At 45.5% G+C, this 17335-nt stretch overlaps 1 protein-coding gene across 1 annotated transcript in view; it reads right to left on the bottom strand.

The window, feature by feature from the left end:
- LOC132377646 (inosine-5'-monophosphate dehydrogenase 2) overlaps positions 1-15518 on the bottom strand; it is a 38712-nt gene extending 23194 nt beyond the window's left edge. The window contains exons 1-2 of the mRNA XM_059943837.1: positions 15364-15518; positions 6648-6696 (exon numbers count right to left, since the gene is read on the bottom strand). Of these exons, the coding sequence (XP_059799820.1) occupies positions 6648-6696; positions 15364-15473 (159 nt within the window). The 5' untranslated portion in view covers positions 15474-15518. The remainder of the gene's footprint in view (positions 1-6647; positions 6697-15363) is intronic.
- Positions 15519-17335: the final 1817 nt, after the last annotated feature.

Here is a 17335-nt window from a genome sequence, read left to right on the forward strand (position 1 = left end):
AGTCGAGTCAGATCGCATGAGGAGTGGATTGAGTTTGGAAGAGTTGCCCTGGGTGCTGCTGTCTGCTGCTTGGCAGGCACTGGAGTTGGTGCCCAGGCGGCATGCAGTGAAACCATGACTGACTTAGACTATTTCTTTTGCAGTCACAAGACCCTGTTGGACATTGATTGCCGCAGGCCCGCTTCCCTTATTTGATGTCAAAACAGGCGATGAGGCAGCAGCATTGCCTCGGTTGTAATGAGGACTTGGCCTCAGGCCTGTGTTGTAGCGTGGCGTCTGGGCCCTGTTGTAGTGAGGACTGGGCCTCAGGCTTGTGTTGTAGCATCTGGGCCCAGTTGGGGGTGACCTCTCCCATCGGTACTGCCCTCCAGCATTGGATTGGTGGGATTACAGGCTAGACGGCCAGGAACCATCAATTAGCAGGACCTGTCGTTCAGGGTCTTGGTCTAAAAATGTGTTTTCTTTTAATGACTTGTTTTTTCCCCCTTCTATTTTGAATGCATGTGTATGTTTTGTTTCAAGATGTACAAAAAAGCTGAATAAACTCAGCAGGTCGGGCAGCATCCGTTGAAAGGAGCAGTCAATGTTTCGGGCTGACCCTTCATCAGGACTAAAGAAGGAGGGGGCAGGGGCCCTATAAAGAAGGTGGGGGGAGGGTGGAAAACCAATCAGAGGAAAGATCAAGGGGTGGGGGAGGGGAGGCAGGAGAGGTGATAGGCAGCTAGAAGAGGAGACAGACTGAAGGTGGGATGGGGAAGGGAGAGGGAGGGAATTACTGGAAGTTGGAAAATTCGATGTTCATACCAAGGGGCTGGAGACTACCCAGACGGTAGATGAGATGTTGGTCCTCCAACCGAAGTTTGGCTTCATCATGGCAGTAGAGGAGGCCATGTATGGACATATCCGAATGGGAATGTGAAGGAGAGTTGAAGTGAGTGGCAACCAGGAGATCCTGTCTCATGGTGGACGGAGCATAGGTGCTTGACGAAGCGGTCCCCCAATCTGTGTCGGGTATCGCCGATGTAGAGGAGGCCGCACCAGGATCACCGGATGCAATACATTACCCCAACAGACTCACAAGTGATGTCAATGTCAATCCATTTTCACAATGGATGTCCAATCCTTATACACTTCAATTCCCCATCCAGAAGGCCTCAAAGCCCTCCGCTACTTTCTGGACAATAGACCTCACCAGTTCCCCAACACCACCACACTCTCAAGTTGGCGGAACTGGTACTCACACTTAATGACTTCTCTTTCAGCTTTTCCCACTTTCTCCAGACCAAGGGTGTAGCTATGGGCACTCGCATGGGCCCCAGCTATGCCTGCCTCTTCGTGGGTTATGTGGAACAGTCTATGCTCCAAATCTATATTGGTACTGCTCCCCAACTTTTCCTTCGCTACATTGACGACTACATTGGTGCTGCTTCCTGCACCCATGCTGAGCTTGTCAATTTCATCGACTTTCCCTCTAACTTTCACCCAGCCTTCAAATTCACTTGGTCCATCTCGGACACTTCTCGATCTCTCAGTCTCCATCTCTGGAGATAGATTGTCCATTGACATCTTCTATAAACCCACTGACTCCCATAACTACCTTGATTATACCTTTTCCCACCCTGCCAAATGCAAAAATTCTATCCCCTATTCCCAGTTCCTCCGTCACCACAGCATCTGCTCCAAGGATGAGGCTTTCCGTTCCAGGACATCCCAAATGTCTTCTTTCTTTAAGAATCGTGGTTTCCCTTCTGTCGTCATCAATGATGCCCTCACCCACATCTCTTCCATTTCCCACACTTTAGCCCTCATCCCATCCTCCCATCACCACAACAGGGACCGTATCCCCCTTGTCCTCACCTATCACCCCACCAGACTCTGGCTCCAGCATATTATCCTCCTCAACTTCCGCCACCTTCAACAGGACCCCACCACTAAGGACATCTTTCCCTCTCTGCTTTTTGCAGGGATCGTTGCCTCCGCAACTGCCTGATCCACATGTCCCTCCCCACAGAGCTCCCACCTGGCACTTATCCCTGTAAGCCTAAGTGCTACACCAGTCCCTACACCTCATCTCTTTACCACCATTCAGGGCCCCAAACAGTCCTTCCAGGTGAGGCAACACTTCACTTGCAAGTCTGTTGGGGTGATCAATTGCATCCGGTGATCCTGGTGCGGCCTCCTCTACATTGGCAAGACCTGATGCAGATTGGGGGACCACTTCGTCAAACACCTACGCTCCGTCCCCCACAAGAGACAGGATCTCCCGGTTGCCACTCACTTCAATTCTCCTTCACATTCCCATTCGGATATGTCCATACATGGCCTCCTCTACTGCCATGATGAGGCCAAACTTCGGTTGGAGGACCAACATCTCATCTACCGTCTGGTCTCCAGCCCCTTGGTATGAACATCGAATTCTCCAACTTCCGGTAATTCCCTCCCTCTCCCTTCCCCCATCCCACCTTCAGTCTATCTCCTCTTCTAGCTATCTATCATGAAACCCAGATGGTTTTGGTAGGTGAAGTCTACAGAATTTGTTGCCACGGGTGGCAGTGGAGGCCAAGTCATTGGGTGTATTTAAGGCAGAGATTGATAGGTATCTGAGTAGTCAGGGCACCAAAAGTTATGGTGAGAAGGCGGGGGAATGGGACTAAAGGGGAGATTGGATCAGCTCATGATGAAATGGCGGAGCAGACTCGATGGGCTGAATGGCCGACTTCTGCTCTTTTGTCTTATGGTCTTATATTCTTAAGTAGGCAGGGTTAACAAATTAATTTGCACATAGGTGCGAAAAAGAAAAAAATCCACTTTGTTCAAATATTATACATTGTTGAGCATCTTTGCTCCAGCTGCAAAAAAGCAGATTTTCCAGTAGCCAACCATTTTAACTCCAATTCCCTCCCCCCCCCCCCCCAATTCTCATATGCTGGTCTATGGCCTCCTCTACTGCCAAGAGAGAAGCAGAAGTAGGCCATTCGGCCCATCGAGTCTGCTCCACCACTCCACCATGAGCTAAACTATTCTCCTGTCTCGTTCCAATTTCCGGCTTTTTTTCCCCATATCCCTTGATACCCTGACTAATCAGATACCTGTCAATCTCCTCCTTAAAAACCTTCAATGATTGGGCCTCCACAGCTGTATGTGGAAACGAATTCCATAAATCCATGACCCTCCGGCTAAAAAAATTTCTCCTCATCGCTGTTTTAAATAGGTACCCTCTAATTCTAAGACTGTGACCTCTTGTCCTGGACTCACCCACCAAGGGAAACAGCCTTTCCACATCTACTCTGTCCAACCTCCTAAACTTATCCTGTGTACTTGTCCAAATGGCATTTAAAAATTGCTGTTGTACCAGCCTCAACCACTTTTTATAGAAGCTCATTTCATATAGATACCACCAACTGTGTAAAAAGGTTTCCTCTCTCACCTTAACCCTGTGGCCTCCATTTCTTGATTCCCCGGTTCTGGGGAAAAAAACTGAATGCATTCATCCAATCCATGCCCCTCATGATTATATACACCCCTATACCACCTCTCTGGGTGACAGGGTGGAGATACATCTTTACCAAAGGAGGTGTGAGGTGATCCTTCCCTCCGCTAGCCTGCAGGTCACCCTTGGGCAGGGTGTAGCAGCTGCTTAGCCCCCATGATCAGGGTCACATAAAGCCATGGGAGCAGATGGTGCAGGAACAGCCCCTCATATCATAAAATAGTATTTAAGCTGGCGCCAGTAACTGGCGACTCTGCATGTGCTCTGCCAAGCAAACTGTCCTCTACACTATCCTATACCTGAGAAACCCTTCTAAACCTCCAATTTGCTACATCTAGCAAGATCAACAACACCCTGACGAAGTTACTGACCCAGCTGGAGATCATCGACGCGCCAGAATTGCTTCAACTCCAGATCTTATCTGGACCCGATTGTCGAGGCCTGGTCCGAGGTCCACCACATTCCCGGAGACCCGCGGCCTGCTACCATGTCGGAGCGCCTGGAGACATGGCCCATTCCGACAGCACCTCTCCGAAGCAGACGAGCACACACAGAAGTGTCGGAGACCTCAAGATACCCCAGACGCTTCCCCGGAGCGATCACCGTAGAGCCTCGCTGGTGGCCATCCACAGCTGCCGGAAGTGAGGCCTCCGTCGCCGACCTCGGAAATCGAGCCCGAGGCCCGGCTGGAGAGGAGGCCTCCGCAACCGAGACACAGTTCACAGACTTGTTTCAGCCGGCAGCCCGGTCCTCCAGAATTAAGTGTCGGCTTCGGAGCCCAACCTGAAGCGCCCGACAACGTGACCCGCCAATCGATGTCTGCGGGATGTGTCCCATCAACCTCAAAGAGCTCCCAACAATACACTACATCAATGGAAATCTGGAAAGATGCACAAATTATCAAGGAGGCATGGGAAAAGAGCTGGGCCGCTGGTCAGATTGAAGCAGAGGGGCATTAGGATCCCTCTGCCCACCATCCTACTAGCTAATGTGCAAGCCATAGAGAACAAGGTGGATGATCTTAAAAGGAGACTCACTTACTGCAGGGAGATGCAGAACTGCTGTGTATTCAGTTTCACAGAGACCTGGCTCTCCCCTGCCACCCCCGACTGCGCCATCCTGCCAGAGGGATTTTCGATCCATCAGATGGACCGCACTGTGTCTTCGGGCAAGACGAAGGGAGGTGGAGTCTGCCTACTGATCAACACTGCGTGGTGCTCAGACACAGTAGCACTGACAAGCTCCTGCAGTCCAGACCTGGAACATCTGTTGGTGAAGTGTCGTCCTTATTATCTGCCACAAGAATTCACCTTGATAATACTGACAGCGGTCTACATCCCCCCCCCAGGTGGACGTGGAGAGTGTTGTGAATACACTGTATGCCAACATCAGTGAACTTGAGACCAGGTATCCAGAGGCTTTGCTCATTACAGCCGGGAACTTTTAACCAAGCCAACCTCAGAAAAGCACTGCCAAAATTATACCAACGTGTCTCCTGCTCCACTAGAGGCCCGAATATAGTTGACCACTGCTACACAGCAGTCAAGGATGCCTACCGTTTCGTCCAACGACCTCACTTCGGAAAATCGGACCATCAGGCCTTACTCCTCTTCCCGGCTTACAAACAGAAACTGAAGCGGGAGGTCACGGTGTCAAAAGTGGTGTCGCGTTGGACAGAGGAAATGGATGAGGTCCTCCTTGACTGCTTTGAATCGGTGGACTGGTTAGTATTCAAGGACTCGGCAGCTAACCTCGATGAGTATGCCTCAGCTGTCACGGATTTTAACCGGAAATGCAGAGGACTGTGTGTCTTGCAAGACGATCTGGGTATTCCCTAACCGGAAGCCTTGGATGAATTATGAGGTCCAGTCCCTTTTGAAGGCTAGAGCTGCGGCTTTTAGGTCTGGAGATACCAGTCGCTATAGGGAATCCAGGTGTGAACACCGGAAGTCATTAAGGGCGCCAAGAGGCAATATCGAGCCAAGTTGGAAGCCCAGGCTAACCAGAGGGTTGCCAGTAGGCTATGACAGTCTAAATGAGATCATGGGGCGCAAAGGCTGGGAATATCAATAACTGTAGTGCTCCCTTTCTGACAAACTTAACATATTCTATGCAAGATTTGAACAGAAGAGGAGCGTCCCGCCCCCTCTGGATGAACCTGACCTGGTGACATCGAGATTCATCGTCACCGAGGAAGACGTTAGAAGAGCCTTCCTGAAGATAAATCCAAGGAAGGCGATGGGCCCAGATGGCGACCTGGGACGGGTTCTCTGGGTCTGTGCAAGCGAGCTAGCCGGAGTGTTTACTGCCATCTTCAACTGCTCCCTGCTTCAGTCTAAGATCCCCTCGTGTTTTAAGAAGGCAACGATAATCCCGGTGCTGAAGAAAAGCAAGATGGCATGCCTGAATGACTGTCGACCTCTGGCTCTAACACAATTGCTATGAAGTGCTTCGAGCGATTGGTTATGGCACACATCAACCAAAACCTAACGGTCAACCTCGACGCTTTGCAATTAGCCTACCGGAGCAACAGGTCAAAGGCAGATGCCATCTCTCTGGCACTACATTCCTCCTTAGAACACCTGGAGAATAAAGACGCATACGTAAGGCTCCTTTTCATTGACTACAGCTCTGCCTTTAATACCATCATTCCAAATAAACTGATTCCTAAGCTCCAGAACCTGGGTCTTAGCACTCAGATCTGCAGCTGGATCTTCAACTTCCTCACAGACAGGACCCAGGCTGTAAAGATAGGGGACAAGCTCTCGTCTACAATCACTCTGAGCACCAGTGCCCCACAAGGCTATGTACTCAGCCCCCTGCTGTACTCACTGTACACCCGTGATTGTGTAGCCAAGTTTATTTTTATTAACAATTTATTAACATCTTTGGAATGTGAGAGGAAACCGGAGGATGTACAAGCTCTACAGACAGCAATGAGAATCGAACTTCAATCCATTTTCATTGTAAAGCGCCACTTTCCAGCCACACATTGCAGTGCTGTGGGACACCAGTAATGCAGGAGGAAACAAATTATGAGCAACACAACAGGTATTTTGAGGCAGTAGGGGATAGAGTGGAAAGGGCAGTTGGGTGAGACAGTTACCTCGTGCTGTCCCCAACTCAATAGACTGAGGACTTTAATTGTGAAACTCACCACTTGATCGGAGGTGAAATCAATGTATCCTGGCAAGATCAGGAAATCACTGAAAGACAAAAAAATTCAGCAACTTAATATTAAGCGAACACCCTAGCAGAACACAATCTCCCTCTCAGTAAAAACACTAACATAAACGCCTGTAAGGGGACAGGACTAATGGTGTTAACTGCATGCTCCTCACAAGAAGAATAATGCTCGTGTTTCGCTGACCAAGATGACCACCTGAGCTAGTCCCTCTTGCCTGCATTTGGCTCTAAGTCTTTCTTGCTCGTGTACCTGTCCGAGTTACTTTTAAACAGGATTATTGCACCTGCCACTGCCACTTCCTCTGGCAGTTCGTTCCATATACTCACCATCCTCTAGGTGAAAAAGTTGCCTCTTAACATTCCTATTAAACCTCTCCCATCTCACATTAAATCCATTCTCCCAGTTCTCGATTCCCTAACCCTAGGAAAAAGGCTGTGTGCATTTACCTGACCCATGCCCTTCATGACTACATCTGTAAGTCTTGATCAGGATAAAAATCTTTTCTATCCTGATATAAGTTATGACCTTTTGAAGAGAAAGATGGAATTTAACCCAGTGAAAAAAGTCTTAAGGGAAAAGGGTTATATTTTACACTGTGCCACCCGGCAATACTGATAATTGTTTTGGATGACAGAAAAAGATTTTTTACTGATTATCGAAGGGCAGAGGAGTTCACACAAGAACTCCCAAATAGTCGCTAGACACAGCTAAGATTCTATGGAAGCGAAACGGATTAAAGATGAAGACTGAGATAGTGAATGGAATTGATGGATACTTAAGGACAGAAGAATATATAAATATACTGTTAAATACGTGATAGAGGGGGAGAAAGGTAAAAATTTGAGGAATATTAATTGGTAGTGGTATTATTTTTTTCTTCTCTTACATATATTTTTTTCTGTTCGTTATGGGGGAGCTGGGGGAACTTCTGATCGATCACTACGAGATTCACGTGTGTAATCCTGGCGACTGCCACGACCCATACAACAGACGGGTGGTAATGTTGTATTTTTCATTCACAACATTAGTAGGGGGGTATTTTGTTATCTTTTTCTTTATAATCTATTTTTCTTTTATCTTTCTTCCCTTGTCTGGATGATCGGGGGTGGGGGGGAACACATAGCAACATGGAGAATTTTAAAAAGATTCCCCAAGATACTACGAGAGTTGAAATATTATGTATTGTTATAGATTGAAGTAAGCCTGTTAAAAATAATGACTAATTTACTGAACTTCTTAAGTTTTAATGTTAATGGGCTTAATGGACCGGTGAAAAAAAAGAATTTTAACATTAAGAAAATGAAAATAGATATAGCTTTTTTTTTAAAAACAAGAAACACATTTAACAGAGATAGCACATCAAAAACTAAAGAGAGATTGGGTCGGAAATGTTATTGCAGCTTCATTTAATTCAAAGGCAAGGGGAGTTGCAATTTTGGTTAACAAAACTTTACCAATTAAAATACAAAATGTATTAACTGATTCTGCGGGGAGATATGTGATTATACATTGTCAAATCTTATCAGAATTATGGACTCTTATGAATATTTATGAACCAAATGAAAATGATGTAAAATTTATACAAGCCTTTTTGAACTTGGCTGACGCACATGATAAAATACTAATAGGTGGAGACTTTAATTTTTGTCTAGACCCAGTTTTAGACAGGTCAACAAAGGTTGTTACAAAATCAAAAGTAGTAAAATAAACTTTATCATTGATGAAAGATTTAAATTTGATTGATATATGGAGAAGAATTAACCCAAGAGAAATAGATTATTCATTTTATTCAAATAGATATAAAACTTATTCAAGGATAGATTTTTTCCTATTATCAACAAATATGGAATATAAAGCAAGAATATTGTCAGATCATTCCCCCTTGATAATGACAATGATAATGATGGATAAGGAGGAACTGATTTACAGATGGAGATTTAACTCAATATTATTAAAACATCAAGATTTTTGTGATTTTATAAAAAAAGATTCAATTTTTTTTTAGATACAAATTCACATTCAGTTGATGATAAATTTGTATTGTGGGAAGTGATGAAGGCATATCTGAGGGGCCAGATAATAAGTTATACTTCTAAAAGTAAGGAATATATGGTAGAACTAGATCAATTGGAAAAAGAGATTACAAAATTAGGAAAAGAATCTCAAAGATACATGACAGAAGAAAAATGAAGACAACTTGTTAATAAGAAGCTACAATATAATATACTTCAGACATACCGAACAGAAAAAGCAATTATGAGAAGTAAACAGAGATATTACGAACTAGGTGAAAGATCACACAAGATCCTTGCTTGGCAGTTAAAAACAGATCGGGCTTCCAAAACGATAATTGCAATTAGAACAAGTGTAAATAAAATTACTTATAGACCTTCAGAAATTAATGAAACTTTTAAAAGTTTTTATTGTAAATATCAATCAGAATCACAAAAGTATATTATTGAGATAGAAAGGTTTCTATCACAAATAACTCTCTCAAAATTGAATTCAGAACAGAAAGGATTAGATATGCCTTTTACATTAAAAGAGGTTGAAGAAGCTTTAGGATCACTTCAGAGTAATAAATCTCCATAAGATGGTTTTCCTCCTGAATTTTATAAAAAGTTTAAAGATTTATTAATTTCCTCTTTTATGGAGTTAATACATCAGGCAGAAAGAACACATAAACTTCCAGAATCTTTTTCGATAGCAATTTTAATAGTATTGCCAAAAAAAGATAGAGATCTTTTAAAGCCAGCATCATATAGGCCTATTTCTTTTTTGAACACAGACTATAAATTAATAGCAAAGATTTTATCTAACAGATTATCTAAATACCAAAATTAATACATAAGGATCAAACTGGATTTATTAAAAATAGACAATCGGCAGATAATGTAACTCGGTTACTTAGCATTATTCATCTGGCACATAAGAGGGAGGAAGAGTGTAGCAGTTGCTTTGGATGCAGAGAAAGCATTTGATAGATTGGAATGGGATTTTTTTATTGGAAAAATATGGATTAGGAGTATCTTTTATAAATTGGATTAAAACCTTAAATACTAATCCCAAAGCTAACATAGTGGCAAATGGCCAAATTTCAACACCATTTCCATTAACAAGGTTGTCCATTATCACCTGCTTTGTTTGTATTGTATAGAACCATTAGTTGAATTAATTAGAACTGACTCAGATATTATGGGTTTCAAAGTTAATCAGGAGGAGTATAAGATTAACCTATTTGCTGATGATGTTCTGATTTATCTAACAAACCCATTGTATTCGTTGCGTAAATTATCTTCTAGATTGGAAGAAAACGGGAAAATATCAGGGTTTAAAATAAATTGGGATAAAAGTGAAATTTTACCCCTTACTAAAGGAGATTATAATCAATGTTGATTAGTAAGTCAATTTAGATGGCCGATAAATGGTACAAAATATTTAGGTATAAGAGTTGACAACGATTTACAGAATTTATAAATTAAATTATTTGCCATTATTGGAAAAAATTCAAGAAGATCTTGATAAATGGATGATGTTACCAATAACATTAGTAGGTAGAGTCAATGCTGTAAAAATGAATATATTCCCTAGGTTACAATATTTATTCCAAACATTACCAATACAATTACTGCAGAAGTTTTTTCAAGAACTAAATAAATGCGTGAGGAAGTTCCTTTGGAAAGGTAAGATGTCCAGAATATCGTTGGAAAAATTGACATGGAAATTTGACCTAGGAGGGTTACAACTCCCAAATTTTAAGAATTATTATGAAGCAAATCAACTTAGATTTATTGCATCTTTTTTCGATGAAGATAAACCGGCATGGATTAGAATAGAATTAAGATAAAATAGGAGAAAATATACCAGAAGATTTTGTATATAAATGGGAATCTAAATGAATATGGGAAAAGAAGGAATCCCTTATATTAAAACATTTGATTGATCTATGGAATAAGATAAATATTGATGATGAGATAAAGAAATCTTTATTAGCAAAGAGACCTTTAATTCAGAATAGACTTATTTCTTTTACAATGGATAACCAACTCTTATATAGCTGGTTTCAAAAAGGGATTAGATATATAGGAGACTGTTTTGAAAGAGGTATATTAATGTCATTCGATCAATTAAAGAATAAATATAAATTATCAAATAATACTCTTTTCTGTTATTTCCAATTAAGGACTTATTTAAGAGATAAACTGGGTCAAACAATGTTAATGCCGAAACCTAATGAAATAGAAACTTTAATTCAAAAAGGAAAAATTTAAAAAATTACTTCTTGTATGTATAATTTGATTCAGACAATTAAACAAGAAATTCATAAATCAAGACAAAAATGGGAAACTGATTTGAATATTAAAATTGATGAAACAAAGTTGGTCAAGACTATGCCTTGACAGTATGACAAATACAATAAATGTCCGACTTAGATTAGTACAATACAATTTTTTTACATCAATTATATATTACACCACAAAAAATAGATTAAACCCAAATTTATCTGATCAATGTTTTTGATGTAATCAAGAAACTGGTACTTCTTTTACATTCTACTTGGTCTTGTTTTAAAATTCAACCTTTTTGGACAAATTTAAGAGTTTTATTGGAACACAACTTCCACATAATCCAATATTATTTTTACGAGGTGACATTGAAGGGATTAAAAAATGAACAATTATCAGAAAGTATTCATAAAAATTGCATTTACAGTAGCCAAAAAGGCTATTGCAGTTACTTGGAAATCAGATTCATGTTTAAGTATGGATCATTGGAAGAATGAAATTTTTAGTTGTATTCCACTTGAAAAAATTACTTATAAAGAAATAAATATGACATATTTCTGAAAATTTGGCACCCTTATTTACAAAAGAAAGGATATAGGTGCTCCGAAGATAAAGTTATTGGTTATCTGGGGAAAGAAATAGATATATATTAAAGTTTTTTTTGAATTCCATGGAGCATGTGGGGATCTTCCGATATCCAGGCAGTCTTCCTTCCTTCTTTTTTTTCTCTTTTATATATAAGGATATGTTGGGGGGGAGGGGGAGGGTTGATATTATTTACTATTCTTTTCTATCTTATGTATCCTATTTGAAAATTTAATAATTTTTTTTAAAAAGAGGGTGAAACCTTGCAGGGCATCAGGTCCTGATAATGCACCTGTTGGAGCACTATAAATCTGTGTCAACCAACTGGCAGGAGTGGTCATGGAAATCTTCAATCTTACGCTGTTGCAGCTGAAGGTTCCCATCTGCTCTCAAAGAACAATCAGACCAGTGTCCAAGAAGAACAGGGTGATTTGCCTCAACAACTATTGCCCAGTTGCACTCACACCTACTGTGATGAAGTGCTGTGAGAGTTTGATCGTGGCTGAAAACAACTCCCGTCTAAGCAAGGACTTGGACATGCTACAATACATCTACAGTGTATGCAATTTCACTGGTTCTTCACTCAGCCTTGGATCACCTGGACAACAGCAATACCTACACCAGAATGCTGTTGATTGATTGCAGCTTAGCATTCAATACAATCATACTCTCAGCTCTAGTCAACTAAGTCCAAAACCAGGGTTAAACCATAGGTGTATCTCTACACCTATGACTGTGTGGCTGGGCACAGCACAAATGCCATCTATATGTACAATGTCCTGTGTATGTTACTCAAAATGGCCTCTTTGGTTTGTTACAAGTAGGAATGCTTCTTTGTCGGATAAGTGTTTCTCTCGCCGTTGTTTCACTTTAGAATGGCTGATATGGTAATTGTATTCATTTGTTAATCGATGGGGAATGTTATTGTGTCTTGTGATGCTGGGAACTTGGGGGAGGGGTTTTCGCGGGTTTTTTTGGTGGGAGGAGAGGCGGGAGGAAGACGTCGAGGAAGGTGGACGTGCGCTGCACTGCTCGGAAGACCCCCGGGCGTAGTCCTAGGTGCGAAGACGTGGAGGTCGGAGGCAAGCGACGAGGGGTCGAATGGTTCGTTGATTGAGCTCCAACGAGTGCACTAAACAGACTGAACTTTGATAAGTTGGCGCCTTTTGTTTTTTTCCTTTTATATATATATATAAAAATATTGTATTGCCTACTACTCTTTTAATTTTAGTAAACTCTTTAAAGTGTATGTCATAACGGTATTTGTTGTGGGTTTGATACTGTTGGCAGGTGCGAGGCATAAAACTCGATTCTCACAGCACCTGCGTGTACGGGAGGTGGGTTGGTGAGTGGCTGAATCTTTTTCCCCTAGACATATACAAGCCTGTTGGGTAAGTGTTACATATAAATTTACCAATAACACAACTGTTGTCAAAATCTCAGATGGTGATGAGGAGGCATACAGGAGTGAGAAAGATAGCCTGATTAAGTAGCATTGGAAAGGCAACCTTGTACTGAATGCAAACGCCACAGAGTTGATTGTAGACTTCTGGAGAGAGAAGTTGTGAGGGCACACATCAGTCCTCATTGAGTTTCTTTGGCTTCTGCAGATGAGAATCCTTTTCGGGAGGCACCTGCCCAGGAACCTGAGTTTCTTCAAGCACAAATCCTCAGGTCAATACGTTGGGGTGGAGCAGCAGAGAGACCCATCGACAACACACTGTGGTCTGAATTCTGTCTCAGATGACAATCTTGCTTTGAGGCATCTGTCCAATCTCAATGAATGGCTGGTTCACACTGCCCAAATTCAACTTAATTTAATTGAACATTTACGCTCCACTCCTCAGTCCATGCTAATTCAATTAAAAATCAGATGTTTTCAATAAAACTCTCAGCTCATCCAAGCACAGTTAATCAAACCACCCCCCCCACATCAGCTCCCCAATCTACATCATTGTTGATCTACTCAGCTGTGAAAAACCGCAGCTCCTAACACCAACACTTGTATTTCCTCCTCCCACACCCCCACCAACCAGGATACCCACCCCTCACAGTGACGTGTTGTACCGAGGGACAGTCCATTCCCACAGGTGGCAATATCCTTACCCACATATGTCCTCATCACATCTGCACACCTCTCCTGGAGCACGAACCTCATGCTCCATCTCTCCACTCCTCTCCCAGGGTTAAGGGAGGCGAGAAAGTGGCTGTTCCAAATGAAGAGAAATGAGGAACCTGGTTGCTGGAGAATCACAGGACTGGGTCAGCTGCCTGTCAGAAGACAGAGCTGACAATGTCCCTGCACATCGCCACAGCCTCAGTTGAATAACAGCTCTGAACCTCTTCAACTACCCACACAGCTGGTGACAACTGATCCTAAGGAACCAGCTGCTATTACAGCGAAACCCCTCACACTATGGTTGCTGAACACCTGACCCCCCCCCCCACAGTACTGAACGCTGACCAAAATCTGACCCCCCCCCCCACAGTGCTGGCCTATGGCATTCCACATAGATGCACAGAGAAGGGAATCTGAGATCATTTCAGCACAGTCACCCCTTCAGCCTGCCATCAATCTCCTCAACCCCCACATGTCAGCTACTACCCCTCCACCCCGGAAGAGTCCAACAGACTAACTGACCCTCTTCATTCATACTGATCCATCGCCCAGCACATGGCCTATAGTTTCAGTGATTGTTATATCGTGGCAGAACATAACTGCATTGTTACCCCCACATGTCCACCCAACACCCACACCGCTGAGCCATTTTCCACTCCCCCCGGATCCGTCGGGCGGCCTCCTCGTTCTCCCCCTTCCCGCCACCGCTCCGTTTGGCGAACCCCCCTTCCCGCCACCGCTCCGTCTGGCGACCCCCCCTTCCCGCCACCGCTCCGCTGGACGACCCCCCCCCTTCCCGCCACTGCTCCGTCTGGCGACCCCCCCTCCCGCCACCGCTCCACCAGGTGACCCCCCCCTTCCCGCCACCGCTCCACCAGGTGACCCCCCCTTCCCGCCACCGCTCCGTCTGGCGACCCCCCCTTCCCGCCACCGCTCCACCAGGTGACCCCCCCTTCCCGCCACCGCTCCGTCTGGCGACCCCCCCTTCCCGCCACCGCTCCGCCGGACGACCCCCCCTTCCCGCCACCGCTCCGCCGGTCGACCCCCCCCTTCCCGCCACCGCTCCGCCAGGTGGACCCCCCCTTCCCGCCACCGCTCCGTCTGGCGACCCCCCCCTTCCCGCCACCGCTCCGTCTGGCGACCCCCCCCCCCCCCCGCCGCCACCGTTCCGTCTGGCAACCCCCCCCTTCCCGCCACCGTTCCGTCTGGCGACCCCCCCCCCTTCCCGCCACCGCTCCGTCTGGCGACGCCCCCCTTCCCGCCACCGCTCCGTCTGGCGACCCCCCCCTTCCCGCCACCGTTCCGTCTGGCGACCCCCCCCCTTCCCGCCACCGTTCCGTCGGGCGACCCCCCCCCGCCACCGCTCTGTCTGGCGACCCCCCCCCCCCGCCACCGCTCCGTCTGGCGACCCCCCCCCCCGCTCCGCCGGGCGACCCCCCCCCCCGCTCCGCCGGGCGACCCCCCCCCCCGCTCCGTCGGGCGACCCCCCCCCCCCGCTCCGTCTGGCGACCCCCCCCCCCCGCTCCGCCGGGCGACCCCCCCCCCCCGCTCCGTCGGGCGACCCCCCCCCCCCGCTCCGTCTGGCGACCCCCCCCCCCCGCTCCGCCGGGCGACCCCCCCCCCCCGCGCTTTACCTTCCCACACAACCCTCCCTCCAGCTCCCACCTGCCCCCTCTCCCCGCACCCCGGCACTCACTTGTAGGTCAGCCCGTCTCCGGCCCCCAGGAGCTGCCCACTGCTCAGCCCGTCCTCCGGGACATAGCCGGTGCCGCCGCTGATGAGAAACTCGGCCCCAGGCTCCGCCATCACCGCCACAACGTGACTCTCCAGCGGATATCCGGCGCCGGCGCCGGTGCCACGAGGTATCCAAGGGGAGGAGTGACTGGGGTAGGGGTAGGGGTAGGGGAGGGAGGAGGGACGATGTGGGGGAGTGATCGTACGGTGAGCAGCTCGGTAGCTGAACCCTCAACCCCCTCCGGCTCTCCTCATCCCGCTCCACGCAGTGGCCTCGGGATCAGAGATGAGCTTGGAGGTGGACGAAGGAAGAAGAATGTTTTCTGTGGCATCGCTGTTGTGTGTATGGCGCTAATATTTAATTTTGACAACTGCTAACAGCCTCCGCGCCATCCACAAATACCGGTGTGTAGAGCATGGTGGCATTTACACAAAGCATTTTGAGATTAGAACGGAGGTGATGTTGGGTCCCTTGAAGAACGTTGTGGTAGTTGTGAAAGGGTCTCGACCCAAACGTCAACTATACTTTTCCATAGAGCATCTTGGCATGCTTGTGTTTCTCCAGCATTTTGTGTGTGCTCCTTGGATTTCTCTGGTTTGTGTTGTGGTAATTAATTGGTTAAACCACAGCCACTTGGCTGGAGTTCACATACTGTGCAAGCAAGCGATTGAATGTAGTTCAGTTGATTAGCCTGCATGCCGCTATCCTCTCTGCACTACCCCTCAATATCGAACACACATGTTCCAAAAGCGACAAGACCTGCATCGGCGTGGTGAAGTCAGCCCAGCGAATTTGTCAGGATGGAGCTCCCAGGACTGGACACCATCTATGCCAGTAGACACAGGAGGAAAGCAATCAGCATAACCAGAGACACCATACACCCCGGCCACTTACTGCTTGATCCGCTGCCGTCCAGCAAAAGGTTCAGGACACTAAAAGCCAGAACAAATAGACTGAGAAACAGACAGAGCTGTGGCCTCCATCACACCACTCCCGCAGAACAATGACTGAAACTGTGAGCACACACAAGGACTCAAATACTTGCACTAACTGCACTTTGTGCATTACTGTGATATTCCAGTGCTGCTACAACTTATTGTCTGCTACTTATCTATTTAATACTGTTTTTCTATTACTGTCTTGTTCTTATCTACATCTTTATTTAATTGCCTGCGGGGAAGCCAAACAGAGTTTCAATGTATCCATGATTAATGACAATAAAGATCATTCATTCATCATTCAATCCTCAGTGAATATGCCAACTAGTGGAGTAGTGTCACAGCAACAACCTGGCACTCAGTGTCAGTAAGACCAAAGAGCTGATTGGGGACTTCAGGAAGGGCAAGACGAGGGAACACATACCAATCCACATAGAGGGAGCAGAAGTGGAGAGAGTGAGCAGTTTCAAGTTCCTGGGTGTCAAGATCTGTGAGGATCTAACCTGGTCCCAACATATCAATGTAGTTATCAAGAAGGCAAGGCAGCGGCTATAGTTTGAAGAGATTTGGCTTGGTAACAAACACACTCAAAAACTTCTATAGTTGTACCGCAGAGAGCATTCTGACAGGCTGCATCACTGTCTGGTACAAGGGGGCTACTACACAGGTCAGAAAAAAGCTGCAAAAGGTTGTAAATCTAGTCAGCTCTATCTTGGGCACTAGCCTACAAAGTACCCAGAACATCATCAGGGAGCGGTGTCTCAGAAAGGCAGAGTCCATTATTAAGGACCTCCAGCACCCTTTTCACACTGTTACCATCAGGTGGGAGGTACAGAAGTCTGAAGGCACACACTCAGCAATCCAGGAACACCTTCCCCTCTGCCATCAGATTCCTAAAAGTACATTGAATATTTGGTCACTACCTCACTTTAAAAAAATATACAGAATTTCTACTTTTGCACATTTTTAATTTATTTGATATATATATATATAAA

The sequence above is a fragment of the Hypanus sabinus genome, chromosome 19 (genome assembly GCF_030144855.1).
Source record: "Hypanus sabinus isolate sHypSab1 chromosome 19, sHypSab1.hap1, whole genome shotgun sequence".
NCBI lineage: Eukaryota > Metazoa > Chordata > Chondrichthyes > Myliobatiformes > Dasyatidae > Hypanus > Hypanus sabinus.